The following is an 18,506-nucleotide window of genomic DNA, read 5'->3' on the forward strand; positions in this document are numbered from 1 at the left end:
GAAGTGAGCAGCTAGCAGCTAGTGAGCTCAGCAGCCTGTGTGAAAGCAAGACAAGAATCTTTCTCGCCATATTTCAGAAGTAGTGGATAGAGCTGCTGGATATAAAATGTGTTTGAAGCATTAATTAAAAAAACCCGCCAGTAGTTTCAAGTACGAGTTTTTGCTTTAATTTAAAAATCCCTTAAACCTCTAGATGGTCAAGTGCACACCAGTGAACATTGTCGAGTTCATGAACCAAATCCTGGTCAGATGTGAAGAATCAACTGGCTTTAAAGGTCTACAGGTATGATTTTTTTTAATGATGGGGCTGAGTAGGCGAAAGACCAGAAAATTCTAATAGAACCTGGAAGATACTCTCACTGACATCAGGATTTGCCTGAGTATTCTTACTCTGTCCGGAATACAGCCTATTGGAGATCGAAGATTGTATGATAATTAGTTTTATTCATGGCCATTACGACTGGAACTGGCGTGGTTTGCCTGCTGGCAGTGATACTGTTAATTATGTTGTAATGCTGGATACAGTAATAATTAGTCAGGTGGTTTGCCGTGCATTAGAAGTCATAGCAGACGGCTTAGATATCTTTCAGTCTATAAATCATGACAGGGTACCTAACAGTAAACAATATCAATAAAATACAAATTTCACGTGAGACAAATTTCACATGAACACCCAGGTGACCATTCCAATTCATCATTCCATTTACAGAAAACTCTGGATGTTAAATATATTTCCGGCATCTGTACCACGAGATATAAATTTTACACGAAATCTTAAATTTTTAATGTTTAGCTTCTTACATGGGTCGGAGAAAGTTTCCGTCAGGTCGTGTATACACGTTTCAGACACTTACTGAACATACAAGATATACTGCTCTTTGAACCTTAAACATCTGTGTATCTTTTATGTCAAACCACTGACAGTTACACCCAGGGTATCAGAGATGTTATCTCCTTCTTTCTCCACTCTCTCCTTATCTGTCTCCGGAGGGTGTTTGGGGCATACGTGAAGGAAAGTCGCCCATGATTCCATGTTTGAAGACTGGTTTTAAAGCTTTGACATTGTAGGCCCCGTTACACAGAAAGTGTATGTTTCAAAGCTGGGTAGATAGTAGTCACATAACATTTTGTTAACCTCCGACCTCAGATGATGTAACCTGCAAGAAGGATAAGACTGATTCTTTATACCCGGCCATGTAAACAGGGGCTACATGATGTAAAGAACAGTGTGCTCGAGACAAGATCTGAACCCAGGACACGATCATCTTTTAAATATTGCTCCTCCTGACTCCTCCTGACTCCATGGCACCAGCGAGGGGAAGTCGTTGCCCTGGAGAAATCAAGGGGAAGCGTCTTGTCTTATTAGTTATAAGCGGCGTCCACACTCCACATGTCCTCCTGTACCCCTGAGGTTGTAGTAACAAGAAATGATGGCCTCTAGTAAAGTAATATCAAGAATTATTTGCGGGGTCTTGACAGTCCATCGTAAGTCGTTTTCCCTTGACCTCCCCATTTTGTCCACGAGTACCGACTTCATGAATACTTCTTCTGAAAAGAGAGAGAGAGAGAAGGAAGGAATAAAAATGAAAGGCTGTTTGAGAAAAATAATTAAACTGTAAGTTCCAGCGAAAAATAAACGTTTTGACCTGAAACATCTTTGGAAGCCAGGGTCTCGACTTTGAAAAAAAATTTATATTTTTGTGTATTTTCTGCTCAATCATTTGGTTTTTACCCTCGTTGCCAGTAAATTCATCTTTAACCAATGCTTCTACCCTCTAGCTGTTCTCTGAGGCCAGCATTCAGCGCTTGTCGTCTGTTTAAATGTCAGTAGAGACGGATTGGGCAGATGAGAGATAGGAGGTCCTTATAGTTTATCTCCTCTTTTCGTCAGCAATTTTTCCTTTTTTTTTTAAAAGAAAAATCTCATCAGTTATTTTCGTCTTATCAGATGCAGAAAAATGCTCTCGAATGTCAAGGATAATGTGGAACATCTCAGTATTTTGACCTTTTATTCTGTAAAAGTTGTCTTATTTCTAACACTAGTAAGATGACTTTTACATTCTAGTTCCACTTCATTTTTCTGTCATTTTTTTACTGTCATCATGTTGAACAAGGACCAGGACATCCAGCAAAGAAATCTGATGATGAAGTCTGTTTGATGAGGAACTCAAAAACTGTTTTAAAGGCCGTTCCAAACCAGATGGATTGTATATGTACTAGTACAACCTGTACACGAGGACTGGGACATGTACGAGCGGACATCATCGTTGGCTTCAGAATCAATATCTCAGTGATACTCGATGTAGTCATTCATCTGCTCACCAATAACCCGGTCCTGATTAAAAACAACAGCAGCAGTAGACACACTAAGACACATGAAGACACCGAGACACATTAGGCACCACTCTAACTGATTTACTCGTCCTCTCCCATCCACTCCCTCCTATTACATATCAATAAATTGTCGGTATCTATCATTCTCACACTCCCCAACCACCCTCGGTCTCTCTTTCTTTCTGTCTCAGCGCGCAGCGATTGGTCACATGTGGGAGGAAGCAAAAACAACCCTCACCAAAGGACATTCTTTTATTTTATCGTAATTTTGCCTTTGTCACTTTGGTTTTTTTTCTGTGCTTTGGGTCAAACCTGCTGTTAAAGAACTTCTCTAAAAGCTGTGTGCACCAGGGAGGTTGGTTGGTCTGACAGAGACCTCCACAAACCTTCGTCCTGCAGACCGACAATCGCAGACACTAAACAGAATTTACTGATGGACATGAGTGTCGGCACTTGCGTGTAATTGTGTGATTGTGGGAGGGCAGGGGATGGTTCTGAACTAAGTATGCATCGATGAATATAGCGTGTGTGTGTGTGTGCACATAATGAACTATAGTGTTAATGATATTCTATCGCCTTGACAAGATAAAGTTAAATTTCACTGAAAAAGATGCACCGGCTTATCCGGAACAAGCCCAACAGTTCAGTAAACAAATTTATCGGGCTTTTCTTTCTGAGATAACAAGGTTGGCAGACTCCGATATCCATTTCTATCGAGATAATGTCAAGTCATTCCAGAAAGCAGTGAACTGTGAAATTAAGAGCAATTCTGTCTGTCAGTTAAGACAAGCTGCGAGGATGATAAGGAGCTGTAAGTTTTCCAGGTTTGGCTTCACAATGGAGAAGCTTTTTGTTTGGACAATCTTCTGTCGTGGGCTTCTGCCCGTGATGAACAAATGTTTCTTTTTGTTCAGCAGTGCTTTTAGGCCCTTGGTCACCCAAGGTTTGTTGTTAGGATAAACATACACTGCCTTGATGGACTGGTGCAATCAACACTATTTTACTCCTCACTTTTACTCCTAACTGTTTGTTAAATGTCTGTATGGGTATGTGAGCAAAGACAAATTTCTGTCCTCCTGGGCAGACAATAAAGTCTGTTTTGATTTGATTTTGATTTTGATTTGATTTGCTTGTCTTCAATTGATGTTTTTGTTGTTTCCACGTGTGATTGTATTTCTCCCTTTTTCCTTGTCATTGTCTTCGCTTTTGATCTCCTTGTTCTTGCTTTTTGTTTTCTTTCTCTTTCTTAAACCATGGAGATTGGCTGGATCCAAGAGGTCACTAGCAGGCTGCTTCCAGCTTCCGCCGTTTGGATAAATTGTGAAAAGAGAGTTGTAACCGAGCTCGTCCAGCCTCCCTGTGCTTCACATAGTTACCGAGCTCTCTGTCTCCTCCCTATCTCTTTCTCTCTCTCTCACTCGAACCATCTCCCACACACGTACATGTCTTTATTTATGCAATCTTACAAAAAGCCAGCAGGCACACTCGTAAATTTAATCCCGAAACGCACTGGTTGTCCCTGGTAATGCTGATATATATATGTGTTGTTGTTATTTTTTTTCATTAATACTGGTCAATGACGCCTTTGTCGCTTCTCATCAAAGACCCTGTAGTTATTTTTACCAAGAAAAATTCTTCACATGAAGCCAAATCTGTCCGTTGTGGGGAAAAAAACATCTGTGAGCTATGCTAATGAAAAAGAGAAGAAAAAATGATGACGTCATCGACGACCGCCATTTCTTCTCCATGAATGGGTCCGAACCTCTCACCAAACGCGCAGAAGTGGTTCCATGGAGAATAAAAATGTAGGTAATTAGGATCTTCACAAGACTTTCACCTTCCCAGAAAACACTTGTGTCACAAGGAGAGCGTGCTGGAGACGAGGAAGACGAGAGTGAGTGAAGGAGAGGTGGCAGACTAGGCGAGGGCGAGGCGCACAAGTGGCAAATCTTAGCCATGGTGGGGTGCATGGCATGGGGTGTGATGTGGGCATTTACAAGGCCCTGACATAAGCACGAAGACGTGCAGCAATAAAGATTGAAACTGGAGGAGGACCAGAACGCATCCTGCTCTCCTCCTTCACCCTTCAACCAATCGCTTGAGCGCTGGGCTGTGTCCTTTGCTGTTTTGTATTTCTCTGGCTGCTGCCTTCGGAAAGCTATCTTTCAAGACCCCCTGAAAATTAGGGCAGATATTTAAACTGAGGTTCACTCAAAATGAGATTTCTTGTTTATCCTTAAGGCAAGGAAACTAGCGCGCGAGTTATTTCGTGAAATCACCGACATGAAAAATGTTGCCATACACTGGTACCACAGACAAGAACCAGGACTGGGCCGGCTGACCAGATTGGAATGGTATTTTTTTACCACCAGAAATATCATACATCACATGGAACAGTTTCTCTATCTCTCGCAAGAATTTTTCTTGAATAGTTAGAACTTAGAAAATGTTCAGCAACCCTTAACATCAATATAGATCATTTGTTCTCTTTCTATTTCTGTCTGTGACCTCTGACATAGGATTATACTATTTCTAAAAATATGTTAATCACCGATTAACATTCCACATTCCGTGTAACTGGCGAACAGTGGTGAGTGAAAGTAGGGCCGTGTATGCTAGGAAACTTTTGAGTTTTGTAGTTTGAAAAATCTCTCATTTTTACAGACTTTGCTTGATTTTGTTATGTCTGCCAATACACAAGGATGTATTTTTCACGGTTGTTGACCTTGCTGCTTCGATGTAACAATATAACCCGTCCTCAACCTGAAAATATACTGATTCAATACGTTAAATTTCAAATTTAGGTTTTTTATCTCCCTTTTTAACCCACAGTTATTTCCCTTTATTCCTGTACGTGCGTCAGTTCATCTCATTCTCCTGCGCATGCACACACACACACACCTGTGTGAATAAGTCTGTATCTACTTTTTCTCCTCACCATCACGAGAAACAGTAGCAGGTCTGTTGTCAGCAGCTTGCAGCTCAGCGTGTACAACCGACAGGTCAAAGTGCAAAGTCTGATTTTTTTTTTTCTTTTTCTCGATTGAACTTACGCATGGCAACGGGGGCGGGTCACGGGGTCCTGCTTATTCATGCCGTTGAACGTGTGAAGAGCTACCCGGAAATGCCCGCACGCTCTGCTGCTGCTGCTGAGCCAGACATTGATTTTCGACACTCATCACGGCGGGTCAACCCGACTGCGTGACAAGATAAATCCCTTTTGTCGCCCCCAGGCTCGGCTCGTGCTCGGCTCTGGCTCAGGGTGGAGCGCAGGCACATTTCTGACTCTTTTTGATGGAGTCTGCTCGCCCTGCGGTGTGCTAGCTTCTTCCTCCGGCGGTTCTTCGCCAGAGACGTGAGTACCAACGTCTGGGTGTCTACCCGGCATTCAAGTCCATCAAATCAGGGAGGATACAAACATGTCTGTCTACCCAGGTACCTGTTCCTCCGCTCGGCGATTCATCCACCCGGGTCCTCTTGAAGGATGGAGGCGAGTCAGTTGTCGTGGTTCTGCAAGAACGACCGTTGGTGCACGTGACCACGAGACGACCAAGTAAACTCCATGCACACTGACTCCACCCAGGAGAGGATTTTTCTGATTCAAAAATTTTTGCCACGTCATGTAATGGATAGTCAAGACGACGAGTTCTAAAGACATCTGTTTAAATGTTCGGCTGGTACTGGAACATAAAGACAAACCTCTCCTAATACATCACAGACGGAAGAAGCGTTGTCTCCTTTCTGATGGAGTGAAAGATGAGAAGGTGAGAGGTTGAAGTGCTAAGGTCTTGTGTCAGGACTGTAAGGCGTGCTGAGGTTGATTGAGATGTTCACATTCGGGTGAGTAATGTGTTTACATTCGTGTTCAATCGCATGTTTACATTTGGCTGACCTTATGCTAGTCTTGTAATCATGTTTTCGGAATCTTTCTTTCTTGTCCACAGGTCAGAGAAATTACTTATCGATTGCTATGTCATGCATGATAGAGATCATAAAAATGGCAGAAATGTGACGGACATATTTTAGAGTTTAAAATTAAAAATTTTATCGTTGAAAAAGGGGAACGAAAATTATACGCGAGGGTAGAGATGTATTTTATTCCACTGCCTAGAGACCTGTACAAATGTCATGCTACTAACAATGGATTTTTTTGTCTAAACACTTCTAAACAACTGTAAACAGACTAGCATGGTGTGCAGCATGCAATACAGAAGTCGCGCCCTTAACCTTTGAGGAGTGGAGACAATTAACCCACTGGCACGACACACCGCGAGTAAACTCATCGAACTCCAGTAGAGATAGTTGATGGTTCTTGCTATTTTCCTCTGTCTACAGGAGTCTACAAAGTGCATGATGTGTGTTATTGTAGGGTGTGCTCCAGGATGCTATTGTAGGATGTGTCCATATGAGTAGATATGAGTGAAGATATGTCCTAGATAATGAGAACGGAGCACAGCTGGAGGAGGTGTTAAACTTTCAGTATATGGCAGACATCCTTTCCAACAAAAGCTCGTATTAAGGACAGCAGCGATGAGAAAACTGGACAAGATATGTGGCAGCAGCCCCATCAGACCTGCTACCTAGTGTTTTAGTCTTTCTTAGTTCTACTTCTGCTTTACAGATGTGGGATGTGGACTTTGTTCATACAGAGAGGAGAATTTAATGTCTTGGACACAAAATGCATGAGGAGGTCGTTCAGAATCTTCCACAACCGATGACTCTGTAGGAAGCACTCCAGTGAACCACAGGAACCTCTTCTCGCAACAGAAGAGCGGCGCAAGCTTACATACTGGGTTCGGTCACGTGACCCGACAGAACACCGACCGTAGTACAAGGTGTTTTGTACAGGGGTGGACACAAAGGTGGACAGAGGAAGAAGTAGCTTGCAAACGTGACTGGTCGTGCCGTACGAGACCTTGTCACCAAGACAGGACCACGTGACAACCCTCATCTGTCGCTGCACCCCTTTCCCCCTGACGACCAGTACTGGCGGACTGGTATAACTGTTTGTCCACCGGCATCGATTAAGGGATGAATGACCTGCGACAGGATGTGGGATAGGGAGTCGGAGGGATGGATTGTAGCCTTGCATCAATTTTAATAAATACAAAAAATTAAGCTAGTTCCGTAGTCCATTAATTACAAGAAACTGAAAAGCCTAGAATATTGTATGTTTACTATAATTTCTTGCATAAATAATATCTTGTGCATGCAAAAACTCAGAGAAAAGTAAAGCATATATAGAGTTGTTCTAATAAATAAGAATATACGATATTCGCATGTCCATACTTATCTGCCTCATACACACATACATAGAAAGGCTGACAGATCGGCAGGTAGTTAAACAAACAAAAATATGTCAAGACAGACATTGATTCTCCTGTCACGTTCTCTCACTCGGCATTAGAACCAGAGCGAGAACAGGCGAGTATCATCATACAGGAAGCTGACAGAGAAACATGAGGAGTCTGGTAACAGGTGGAGCATCTATGCCTATCATTTCAGTGTTTGGCCTCGTGTGCTCGAGCGTAAACAACACATGTACCTCTACATCCGTCGTTCACTTTCTGTTCACACCACAACCACTCTTCCTCCCACATCTCTCCCTCCCTCTCTCTCTCCCCCTCTCTCTCCCTCCCTCTCTTCCTCCCCCTCTCTCCCTCCCCTCTCTCCCTCCCTCCCTCTCTCCCTCCCTCTCTCGGTCTTGTTCCCTCCCCTACTCCCCGTGCGTCAGGTTGGTCTCTATGACTGCGGAATCAGAAGGCTTATCGGTTGATAACAGGGTTACATCTGTCAGTGTGCACCGTGCTTCCTGTTCACACTTGCTGTGGTGATGCAGTGTTGTGTGTGGCTGCCCTTGCGGACACCCGCGTGCACGCTCGCGTAAGCATGTATGCACGTGCGTCTGCGTGTGTGTGTGTGCGCGCGCGCATTAATGGAAGCTCTAAAGCATGTCTGTGGGGTTCTATGGCGATGTGTGGGTGTGCATTGATGGAAGCACTTAAACGTGTCTGCGTGGTTTGATTTAGAAGTGCATGAAAGCACGCAGGGCTGAGTGCGACATTTTTCTTGCTGTAATCTTCTAAAAAGATTTCCGAAAATCTGCACCAGGCTGTGAGGTCTTCATTCATTCAGTTCTTCCCGTAACTGGCACCGGAGGTAGGATAGATATGATCAGCTGGTCCACGACCTCACGTCAGTCACCCACCCTTTATTCTCTGCAAGGTCTTTAAATCTTTAAAAAGCTTCGAACGGACAGCCTGGTTCGCAGATAGTGTGGCAGACAGGCTGACTTACAGACTGACACAAAGGCTGAATCGTTCTGGATAGCATTGGTCTCTCCTTAATGTTCTTAGTAACGATCACGATGGTTTCTTCCAAACATTTTCTCAGCCCACTGCTATTAGTACCACTCTGCAGGTCGTGATGCCTTCTTCCGTCCATTTTCTCTAAAATCAACCACTAATACCCTCCCCTTGTGCAGTACCCACACAGAGGCCAAAGGGCGCCGTGTCAAAGGCCACGAACATCGCTCTTTACTTTTCTTCAATTATTTTATCGATCTCTTTAGCTTTGCCGGCGGAGTCATGGAGACTGAAGAGTGCTCACGTCGATTTGGTCTTTAGGGATCTCTTAGAGAGATCGAATTGATGAAAAAGTCAGGGACGGTCAAGAAGAGACAGACACGCAGAAGCTGGGATCCATTTAACAAGACAAGGAAACGCGAGGAATAATTGAACAGCAAATTACAGACCAGAAAGAAAACAAACAAAAGATGCTCTTTAAATGAGGAAGATAGGAGAGAAAGATGCTCTGAAAACAAGATGGCATGAGTGACAAAAATACAGTGTGAAAATATAAATTCATGTTTGTGGCTTATTTTACTTCTGCTTCTGAAGCAGAGCTGTATACATTCTGGGGGAAAATGTTATTTTAAAAAAGAAGCTCGGCATGATGCTTTCTAAACTCTTCACACACTCCAGTGATTTACTAGCTGACGAAAGGGTTGAATATCATGTTGTGGGAATTTTTCTACATCATAAACTTAGTTCGCTACTTATGTTATGCTCGAATCAAAGTCTGGAGCTGGGGTCCTCCTAGTTAACAATGAAACTGGAATCTTTGATGATCAGCAGATATTCCTGAAAGCTCAGCTTTACCCAGCTTTATTTGGATAAAGGGCAGTGTTTGCTGGGTGTTTGTTTGTTTGTTTGTTTGTTTGTTTGTTTGTTTGTTTGTTTGTTTGTTTGTTTGTTTGTTTGTTTGTTTGTGTGTAGGAGGTAACTTTTAGTACCAAGCTGGACATTTCTGACTTCTTCAAACCCGATCTGCTAGGATCAATACTGCTTCTAACAAACATTCCCCCTAGTGACGGGTCAATAAACATCAATCGCTATATTTTTTTTAAAGTTACAGAAGCTAGCAGCAAGTTACATCTTACAGTGGACTCATACAGTGAGTTGGTGGTCATCCAAGCCTCGTTATCACGAAACCCACTCGTGCCGATGTCCTTCTATCCTCTCAGGTCACGAGACTGCCCGAGGCCTTAGAGCTTGCGTCAGAGCGTTTCTAGGAGACTACCGCTACTTAGACTGAGCACAGCTTTCACGATGGCCATTCTTCACGAGCTCAAGGCTCACCCTGGATTGATCGGGTGACGTCAACGACACGGGTACACATCAGGTCTGACTTTACTCTGGGAATCGCTCTCGCCATCCGCGCTCGTTCACGATCGTTTCCCGTACTTCCCTACCTTGCTCAAAAAATGGAAGAAAAAAGGGGAAAAATTTTTTTTAAAAAAAGGAAAAACAAGAAAAAAAATTGGCTTAGTTGTTTCCACTAGAAATTAAAATGGACCGTTATTTATACTATTATGTAAACGTTCATCCATTCGTTTAACGAATTAACAATCAGAGTAGATTAAAAATGACTACACATTTAAAGAACAGTTTATTGTAGAAGACATTTATTGCTATCATTTGTTTAAAGCAAAATATTAGCCAAAAGCTGAGGCAAATATTGAAAAAAAATGTTGAATGAAGAAACTATTGTTTTGCTTCCTTATTTCACAATAAAACGCAGTCTAAGAGAATATGAATTTTTTATGTACTTCTCTGTATTTTGCTCATTTTGTATTTCATTGTTCTCTGTTGTTCCGTGTTACCAGAGTGATAAGTCAGCTTAGTTACAACTGTTTACAGTTACATCCTCCGTCTCACGGGAAAGGGGAATATCTTTCAGCAGACGATAGCTTTTTGCGCAGTGCTTAATTCTTATAAATACGATTGTAGAGCCTGCAGACGACTTTTTCGACTTATGACAGAATGCGATTCCTGTTCAACCATTAACACCAAGAGCAGACTATACGAGGTCTCGTACTGACGGAGATACAAAAGATCAAGATTTATGGTCTTTTGCGTTTTTGGTTTATTGTCCTTAAGCCGTGAAAGTCGACATCTTTTGCCAAAAAGAAATAATACAAAAACAATATCTAAACTAAGCAACACAGTTATTGCAAGTACACTGCTCACACTTAGAATTTACAGGTGATTCCGGATATTGGTTGTTTACGGGGTCACCAAGACCTCACAGCCTTCTTCGCGAAAAGCTAAGAAGACCATCAGAAGTCAAGTGAGAGATTTTTGTCCTCTAATGTCCTCTACCGTGGGATTTTCTGCCCATAGTCTCAGCCCCTACAACTTTGAATTTTAATGTAACCTCGGGTGCCATTCATTTCTGTGTTCATGGTGACACAGATTCTAGAACCAACCACACATCTCCACCGCAGTTTTCCCGAAGCAAGTGGAGATGAACCAGAATCCGGTTTGCATTCACTGGAATCGATGCATTTCTTATTTCGAGGAATCGAATCCGGATTCAGCGGCACGAAAGAGATTTTCTCTTTATTTTCTCTGAAAATGGGGAGGATGCAATTTTAGAAGCTGCAAAATTCTCCCTGGTTCTGTATCCTCAAGTGATTTAAAAACAAAATTGCTGCCATTGCTGCATATATCGGAATTCTTTTGAGTTTTATCACCGAGACTCAAAATGCTGCTTTTAATAATAATAATAATAATAATAATAATAATAATAATAATAATAATAATAATAATAATCGTCTCTGTGAGCCTACTAAACATCAAAGCCTGATAAACATAGTGCCATCTGGAATATGAAAAGGTCCTGGTTGCGGGTATCGTCAAATCTCTCGGTAGCTCAGCTGCCGACGTGGACGGGTAGCCTAAGCACTCCCATATCGTCCCCGACCTCATTTGGGTCGCTGTGGGTCGAGAAGGCACGTTTCCATTCCCTGATTATTGAGTGGCGTAGAGTGGTTGTCTGAACATTGGTCCGACCCAAGAGCTGGCCCCTTGCAATCGATACACATTCGCAGAGTTTGCTGTCACGGGGTGGGGTGGGGTGGGAGAGACGGAGAGAGAGAGAGGGCAGGTCACACGCGCTGTCCTCCAGTCCTAACGGTCACACCACAGAAGGTGTCGACACCTACGTTGACCCTGTCCTCCAGCATGTGGTTTTCGCTAAAAACAACAATAAAAGGATAACATACCCGTATTGCGCACCCGTGTATCGCGTCATGGATCTCACCTGCACAGTGTGTCAGGTAATAGCAAGTCCATTAACCCCCAGTCACACAGAGAGGCGGTGTTCTACTGTGACCTGGGTCACTGACCGGCCTCACGGTCTGCTGCACCATCGAATGGAAATGACACAGTCGAATGGACACAAGCCCACGACATCGATCTTAATCGGCCATGAAAGTTCTGTGTGTGTGTGTGTCTTGGGGGAGGAGGGGAGATTCAGTGGTATTGAAAAAACTAGGAAACAAGAGAACGATGTTGTGCTATAAATAAACCCTTGCTTTACTCTTTCTACCTGCTGTCAGGTGCCCTACCCGGATGGTGAAGTAAGCTGTAGGTCAGCGGTTCTCAACCTTTTACATGTGGCGACCCCCCTGACGAACACCGGTACGTCCGCGACCCCCTTAGCCAGCTAGGTCGGTGGAAGAGCGGGGGGGGGGGGGGGAAGCCTTAGCTAACCTCGAACGCCGCGTCGAGGAAATCAACAACGGAAGAACAAAGTTCGTATCTGCAAGAAGTATAACTGTTAATGAAATTTTACTAAAGCAAATTCTGTGGTGCTAATAAATATTATTTTATTGGACACTCACTTTGATTAATGAGAAGGTTGAGCCTGCTTGCTGTTGCATAGAGAAGCGAACCTGTGTGCGATGTTCGTACCCACTGCTATTCGCAGCTCAGCCTCTGCGTCCACACGATTTCTGTATTGAGACTTCAGTGCTGCCAATGCTGAAAATCCTTGCTCACACATATATGAAGTTGAAAATGGCAGAAGAACTTTCATTGCTTTCTCAGAAAGGAGAGAATATTCACCGTTGATGCTAATCCAGAATGTTGGCACTGGTGTTGTTTGGAAGACCATTTTCAGGGATTGGTCACTCGAAAGGTCGATGAGCTGCTCTTCTTCTTGCGTGGACAACCCGCTTGTGCTAGGATCAGCCAGAAATGGATTACGAATCCAATCGTATTTAGTCACATCAATTTCAGCGAAATAATGCTGAAACCTTTCTTGCAGTCCGCTTAGATGGGCAATAATTACATTCTTCACCTGATCAAGATTCAAGTTAACGTCAGCCTTGCACTTACACAAGCACGGAAACATATCAAAAATATTTTCTTGGAGTATCTTCTGCGTCCACAACGAAATGTTTCGGACGAAAGCATTCATCTTGTCAGTTGTTTGTAATATGGTGGTGTCCTTCCCTTGTCTGGTCATGGCCTTCTGTCAGGGACCTATAGAGTACTAGGACTGAGCACGTGCGAATGAAAGGGTGTGAATGATGGACGTTTCCTGAATGCCTGCCTTTTAGATGTTTTAAAAAAAAGAGAGGTGTGACTGGAGAGGGAGAGGGGAGTCAGCGATGAGAGATTGGGGAAGAGAGAGGGCAAAAGGTGAGAGGAGGGAGATTGGAGGCTTAATTGTTGAGAGGGGGATTGTGTTTTGAGTTTTGGAAGTGAGAAGTCACTGCATTGCCGAGACAGTGTACTTGAATAGGGAGAAGAGATTTGGAGTTTGATCGCCCTCACCACTCGGTTACACAATGTAAACTAATTTCACTAATACCAGTATAAGAAACTTTTTAAAAAAATGACCACCTTCGCGACCCCCTTGTAGGCACGTCGCGACCCCCCAGGGGGTCGCGACCCACAGGTTGAGAACCGCTGCTGTAGGTATTCCTTTTTTAATTTTTCGTCCTCGTCATTATCATCTGTTTACTTCATCGACGGTCGTAATTACTGTTCTCCGTGCTCAACAATATTAGTCTCCACCATTTTCAGCTCCGTTCCATCCTGAGGGATAAGACATGAGCGGCTGGCAGATTGTCTAAGGAACAAAGCACCAGAGACACAGACAGGGACAGACATGGACACAAGGAAGAGACACAAAAACTCAGCGACACCGCCAGACTGGGACAGACACTCAGATGATGAAGACCGGAAGTTTATTTCAGCTGAACCATCTATCGTCTTCCAGCTCCATGCGCCTTCGGCAAGTCGTCTCCAACTCCTCCACGTCTGCAGGTGCACCTTCCTTGCTTCCAGCGACTCCTGACAGGAACACGTGACAACACTTGCTGGTCTGCGGGCAAAGGTTGTGGCCCCCGGGTCGCCGGGTGGCAGAGGCTTGTGTCGGTTATATTTGAAGACTGGGGTAAACGACTTTGTGTCTGCAGCCAGACACTGTACGTCCATTGCTCCTCTTAAATGAAACACATTCTTCAACCCTCCAGTCGGTTTTTTTTGCGGTTGATCGAGGAGACACAGAGGACGAGCTTCTTTAGTGGCATTAGACAGAGAAAGTCTGTACATACTGTCCATGCCTGACTTGTCTTTTATTGTCCTTTATTGCTCCATATTAGAGTTATTTTGAAATTTTATCTCCTTTGTCCCAGATCCATTCCTTCTTCACCGACTCCCCGCTCATGAAATTCTTCTTCTAATTGTCTTATTTCTTTTTTGTATCTCTTGCTTGTCCAGGTTCCTCTTGTCTCCCTGTAAGGATTTGGCACTGCTAACCCGTTTACAATCCATTGTGAGGAAGCAGAGCTGAACATCAAGTATAGCAATGTGTTTAACTCGAGATTAACATCACGGATACTACCACTACCCGGATACAGCCTACATGTAGTATATAGATATTTAAATTTACAGCATATGTGTAATGTATACATATGTAAAGATCTCTTGCACCGACTAGAATCGTGACGGTAAATGTATAAAAAATGTTGGATATGTTTGTACTACTCGATACTTTTTCTATTACATCAACATCCGCCAGGAAAAACAAGATCAAAGTAAAACGAATTTTATTTTGAAAAACCAGAAATAAATATATTCTGTCGTTACAAACAAAATCAGCACCAGCCAACAACGACAGTAAAAAATTACGAGAAATAAAATACAGAACATATAAAATAACAGAAAGAAAAACGTGGCTTGTAGAGAAAATGTTTTTTTTTATCATCTTGCTTGGAGAATGTATGTCTTCGCCTGCTTGTGTACATAAAAAAGTGTAGTCTATCTATTTCGATTTTCGAATTTTTAAGACGTAAAGAACGTGTTTTCAAATGTTTCAAAGGTAACTTTTTTTATCAAGGCTTTTGGAAACAAACTGCACTGCTTTGCATGCTATGAGCTAATGAGTTCTTGTACTCGTCAGTCCCCACACTCAGCCGCCATAGTGTCTGTAACCATGTAAGACATTAAAGAATACATACTGGACAGAACGAAGCACTGCCATTGAAGTCAGAATCATTTATACATTGTATTTTCTCCCATCACTCCCGCTGAAAATAATAATAATAAAAACAAACAAAAAACAAAACAAACAAACAAAAAAAAACCAAAAGAAGAAAAGAAAAGGATGGAGGCTGCCCGTCCCGCTGGTAAATGGCAAATTAACTTTGCTGACGCACAGACGAAGCTACGTTTGATCTTGTGGATGGCAAGGTGCCCCGCGCTCAGCACGAGGCGCAGTGGTTCACTGGCTCTAGAGGCTGTGACGTCTCCGCTAGAGGCTGAACGTGCAGCATGCGTACAACCCTCGTTTTTTTTTTTCTTCTTGAAATTTGCTTTGAACGCAAGGCAAAGACCTAAAAGTAGATATTGATTCCACTAGATGTTTCAGACTAGTTTTTTCCCTCCAAAGGTTGTCGGAGAAGTGTGTTTGCATGCTGGAGCTATTAATGGAAGGTGTGTTGGTAAGTCGGTAAGTTTACCTGTTCGCAGGGATGGCGGTCTGGGGTTTTCTTTGAATACTCCGGTTTCCTTCCCCGTCCTCCTTCTCCACTTAGAGTGCAAAAATCATCTGTAGCTGGAAGTACAAACCAAGCAAGTGCGGGATGGAAAGAGCCTGGAGGGATGAGTACCGACGCGTTATCAAACTGTAATCGCTCTTGAATTAGAGTATTAGTCAGCGTGTCTGAAAATCTGTTCAGCATCCTGTTTATCCAGATTTTAAGGGGAAAAGAGGTGCACAGTTACCTTAGAATTTTTATATTCTTTGTTGTTGTTTTTTACTAGAGACACTCTCAACAACCAAGTCTTTGAGCTTGGGGAAGAGACACGTGTCTTTATTTATATCAACTTTATTTTAGTTTAGAGGGACCCTAGTGTGTAAATGTACTACTTGGATTGATGTTAGACAGTTTACAAGAGTGAACAACTTTCCAAGCTTATATCAAACGTTGTTATTGATGGTCTGCCATTTGTCTAATGCACCTCAAACAACTTTTCAGCCACGAAATACGGGTACTTAGCAAATGGCATTTTATTTAGTGTTTCTCGCCGGAAATGCCAATGAGTTGCAGTACGACAGAGATTTTGAAAACAGACTTGTTTGTATCCCAGTTCAGTGTAAATCAAGACTTCTATCAACTTAGTATTCTGACCATCATGCAAACCAATATATTAAAAGATGACAAGTGATCACAGTAGAGAATTATCGAGGTGTCCTTGTCTGTATGAAACTAGGCACAACAGAAATATTACATCTCTTGAACCCTTTCAGTTATGAAATATCCAGTTAAAAAGCTTGGAGCTGACTTAATTTTCACTTTCCGTTTTTGTCTTCAAAGAGACATTCTCGAATATCCTGTCTTCAAATTTTTCATTTAACCACGAAAAACATTTTACAGTAATATTTTGAAATGTCGTATTATATGTATTATATGTTTTGTTGTCTTTCCATGAACAATCTGGAATATCTTATTCATCTTTTACATCTGTTTCATTACAAGAACATTTAGGATTCTTATTATATCATCTCTCTTTGCTCCCACAGGAACATTCTGGAATATCTGAAAGAACAGGAAGCAAAGGAAGAATGAGTCTTCGGAAGGGAGATAAATCAAAGCAAAGGGACAGTTACTGTGCTGAGCAAAATGGTAAGTTTACATTCAACTTCAACTTATCGTCCAAAACTTTTGAGGTGTCCCTCCATCTGTCTATCTCTCGCTCACAATATGAACAATACAATTTTTTTAAGCATCGCCTTCTTGTTCTCACGTGCTCTGCTAACCTTAAAAGCATTTCTCAGGTGAAGAGGACTAAGACAAGAAGAGATTCATTGTCCATTCCACCTGATCCCTCCATTAGCCGCGCGCTTGTCAGTGCAAAAGAACACCCGAACCCACCATCGAGGTCTTCGTCGCCCATCCTTACATCAAAGACTCTAGGGGGCGCTACACGCGAAGCAGTGGGTAAACTACTCATATTTTATGAGCATTTGAGCTAACTACCTTGTGTCTGCCCTTCACGCGAGGGGTTGTGCAGTGGGCCACACGCTGCTCCCTTCTCAGTGCAAACAAAGTGTAATACTCTCACGAAACGGCTTTTGCCATTGGTCAGGGGGACACAACTGGAAATGTGGGAGATAAGGGTAATTGGATTCCTGAACCGCTGCAGGAATGATCTGACTGCAGCAACCTTTGATGCTGTGACGGTCTGAGTTATTGTGTTCACTCAACAGTAGAACCTTCTCGAGGTCGCTTGTACCTTGTAAATCACACTTCCGGTGACTTTGGGGGCCAAACCTATGCGGGTCCTGTAGATTAATTTTTCTATGGCTTGTGTATTTAGCTCTGTAACAGCCCCTGCCCCTCCAAAATTCTCCTTCCCCCGACCAACTTCCATCCCATTGTCTTCTTCCCTCACTCCCTACTGCGTCCATTCCGTGTTAAGTGCATACCGTGGCTATAACTGAAAGAGAGAGAGAGAAAAGATTGAAAGGGCCTGGGGAAAAATACGATAATGTGTTCAAAGTGCATCCAGTCCTAGATATTTATTATCCCTGGAAACACGTGATTCAAACTTCTCAACCGTTGGTAATTGCAAGTTGTATTTCATCCTTCGTGGTTTTGTACAGACAGAAATCCTCTCACGGCCATAGTTCACGAGTTGCTTTGTCGAATCCCTGAAAATATGGTAGTTTACAATGACGGCGACAAGTGACGTCCCTTGGGTTGCATTCTCTCCCTCATTGCCTCCCGGGAGCCTGGCCAACCGCCGCACAAACAATCCACGTGGTCGGCATCCGCGTAAAAACTCGGTCCTTGCCTCTCGCGATCGATGGGGCTCCTGATATAGCCTGGTAACACAATTGTGTCCGGCATGCAGCTTGATATTGTCTGCATTACACGCCTTTGAACAATCCTCTTGACGTGACACGCTCACGTCACCACGTAGTTGCACGACCTACGTTCACCAGTGCGGAGGAGGCAGACGGTGAGAAGGAAACCAACTCCATGCTTGCATCCATCATGACAACGGTATTGTGCATGCAGTGTGCACCGGTGCAGCTGGAGAAATCCTGGGATAAGAGGTGGTTAAGGCCGTTGTTGTAAAGGTAAAGCTAATAAGGGAGCTCAAAATGGCGGCTTGCTAGGCAACGTGTGCGACTTTTGTTTCGACTTGATGTGTCGATGTTGTTACAGTATTTTCTGTCGGTATCCTGGATTTGCTGACTTAGGAGAACAAGTTGCGCTGAAATAATCAATTTAGGCAAAGTGAATAATACTCTCCAGCCTCTAGATGGAGAGACTTATCATGTCTACCTAGCAATAATTTCGAAGG

General features: G+C 43.0%; 1 protein-coding gene across 1 annotated transcript in view; it reads left to right on the forward strand.

The window, feature by feature from the left end:
• Nucleotides 1-18,506, forward strand: part of LOC112565387 — a 112,344-nt gene that overhangs the window by 53,052 nt on the left and 40,786 nt on the right. The window contains exon 5 of the mRNA XM_025240812.1: nucleotides 16,717-16,819. Coding sequence (XP_025096597.1) covers nucleotides 16,717-16,819 — 103 coding nt within the window. The remainder of the gene's footprint in view (nucleotides 1-16,716; nucleotides 16,820-18,506) is intronic.

The sequence above is a fragment of the Pomacea canaliculata genome, linkage group LG5, assembly GCF_003073045.1.
Source record: "Pomacea canaliculata isolate SZHN2017 linkage group LG5, ASM307304v1, whole genome shotgun sequence".
Classification (NCBI taxonomy): domain Eukaryota; kingdom Metazoa; phylum Mollusca; class Gastropoda; order Architaenioglossa; family Ampullariidae; genus Pomacea; species Pomacea canaliculata.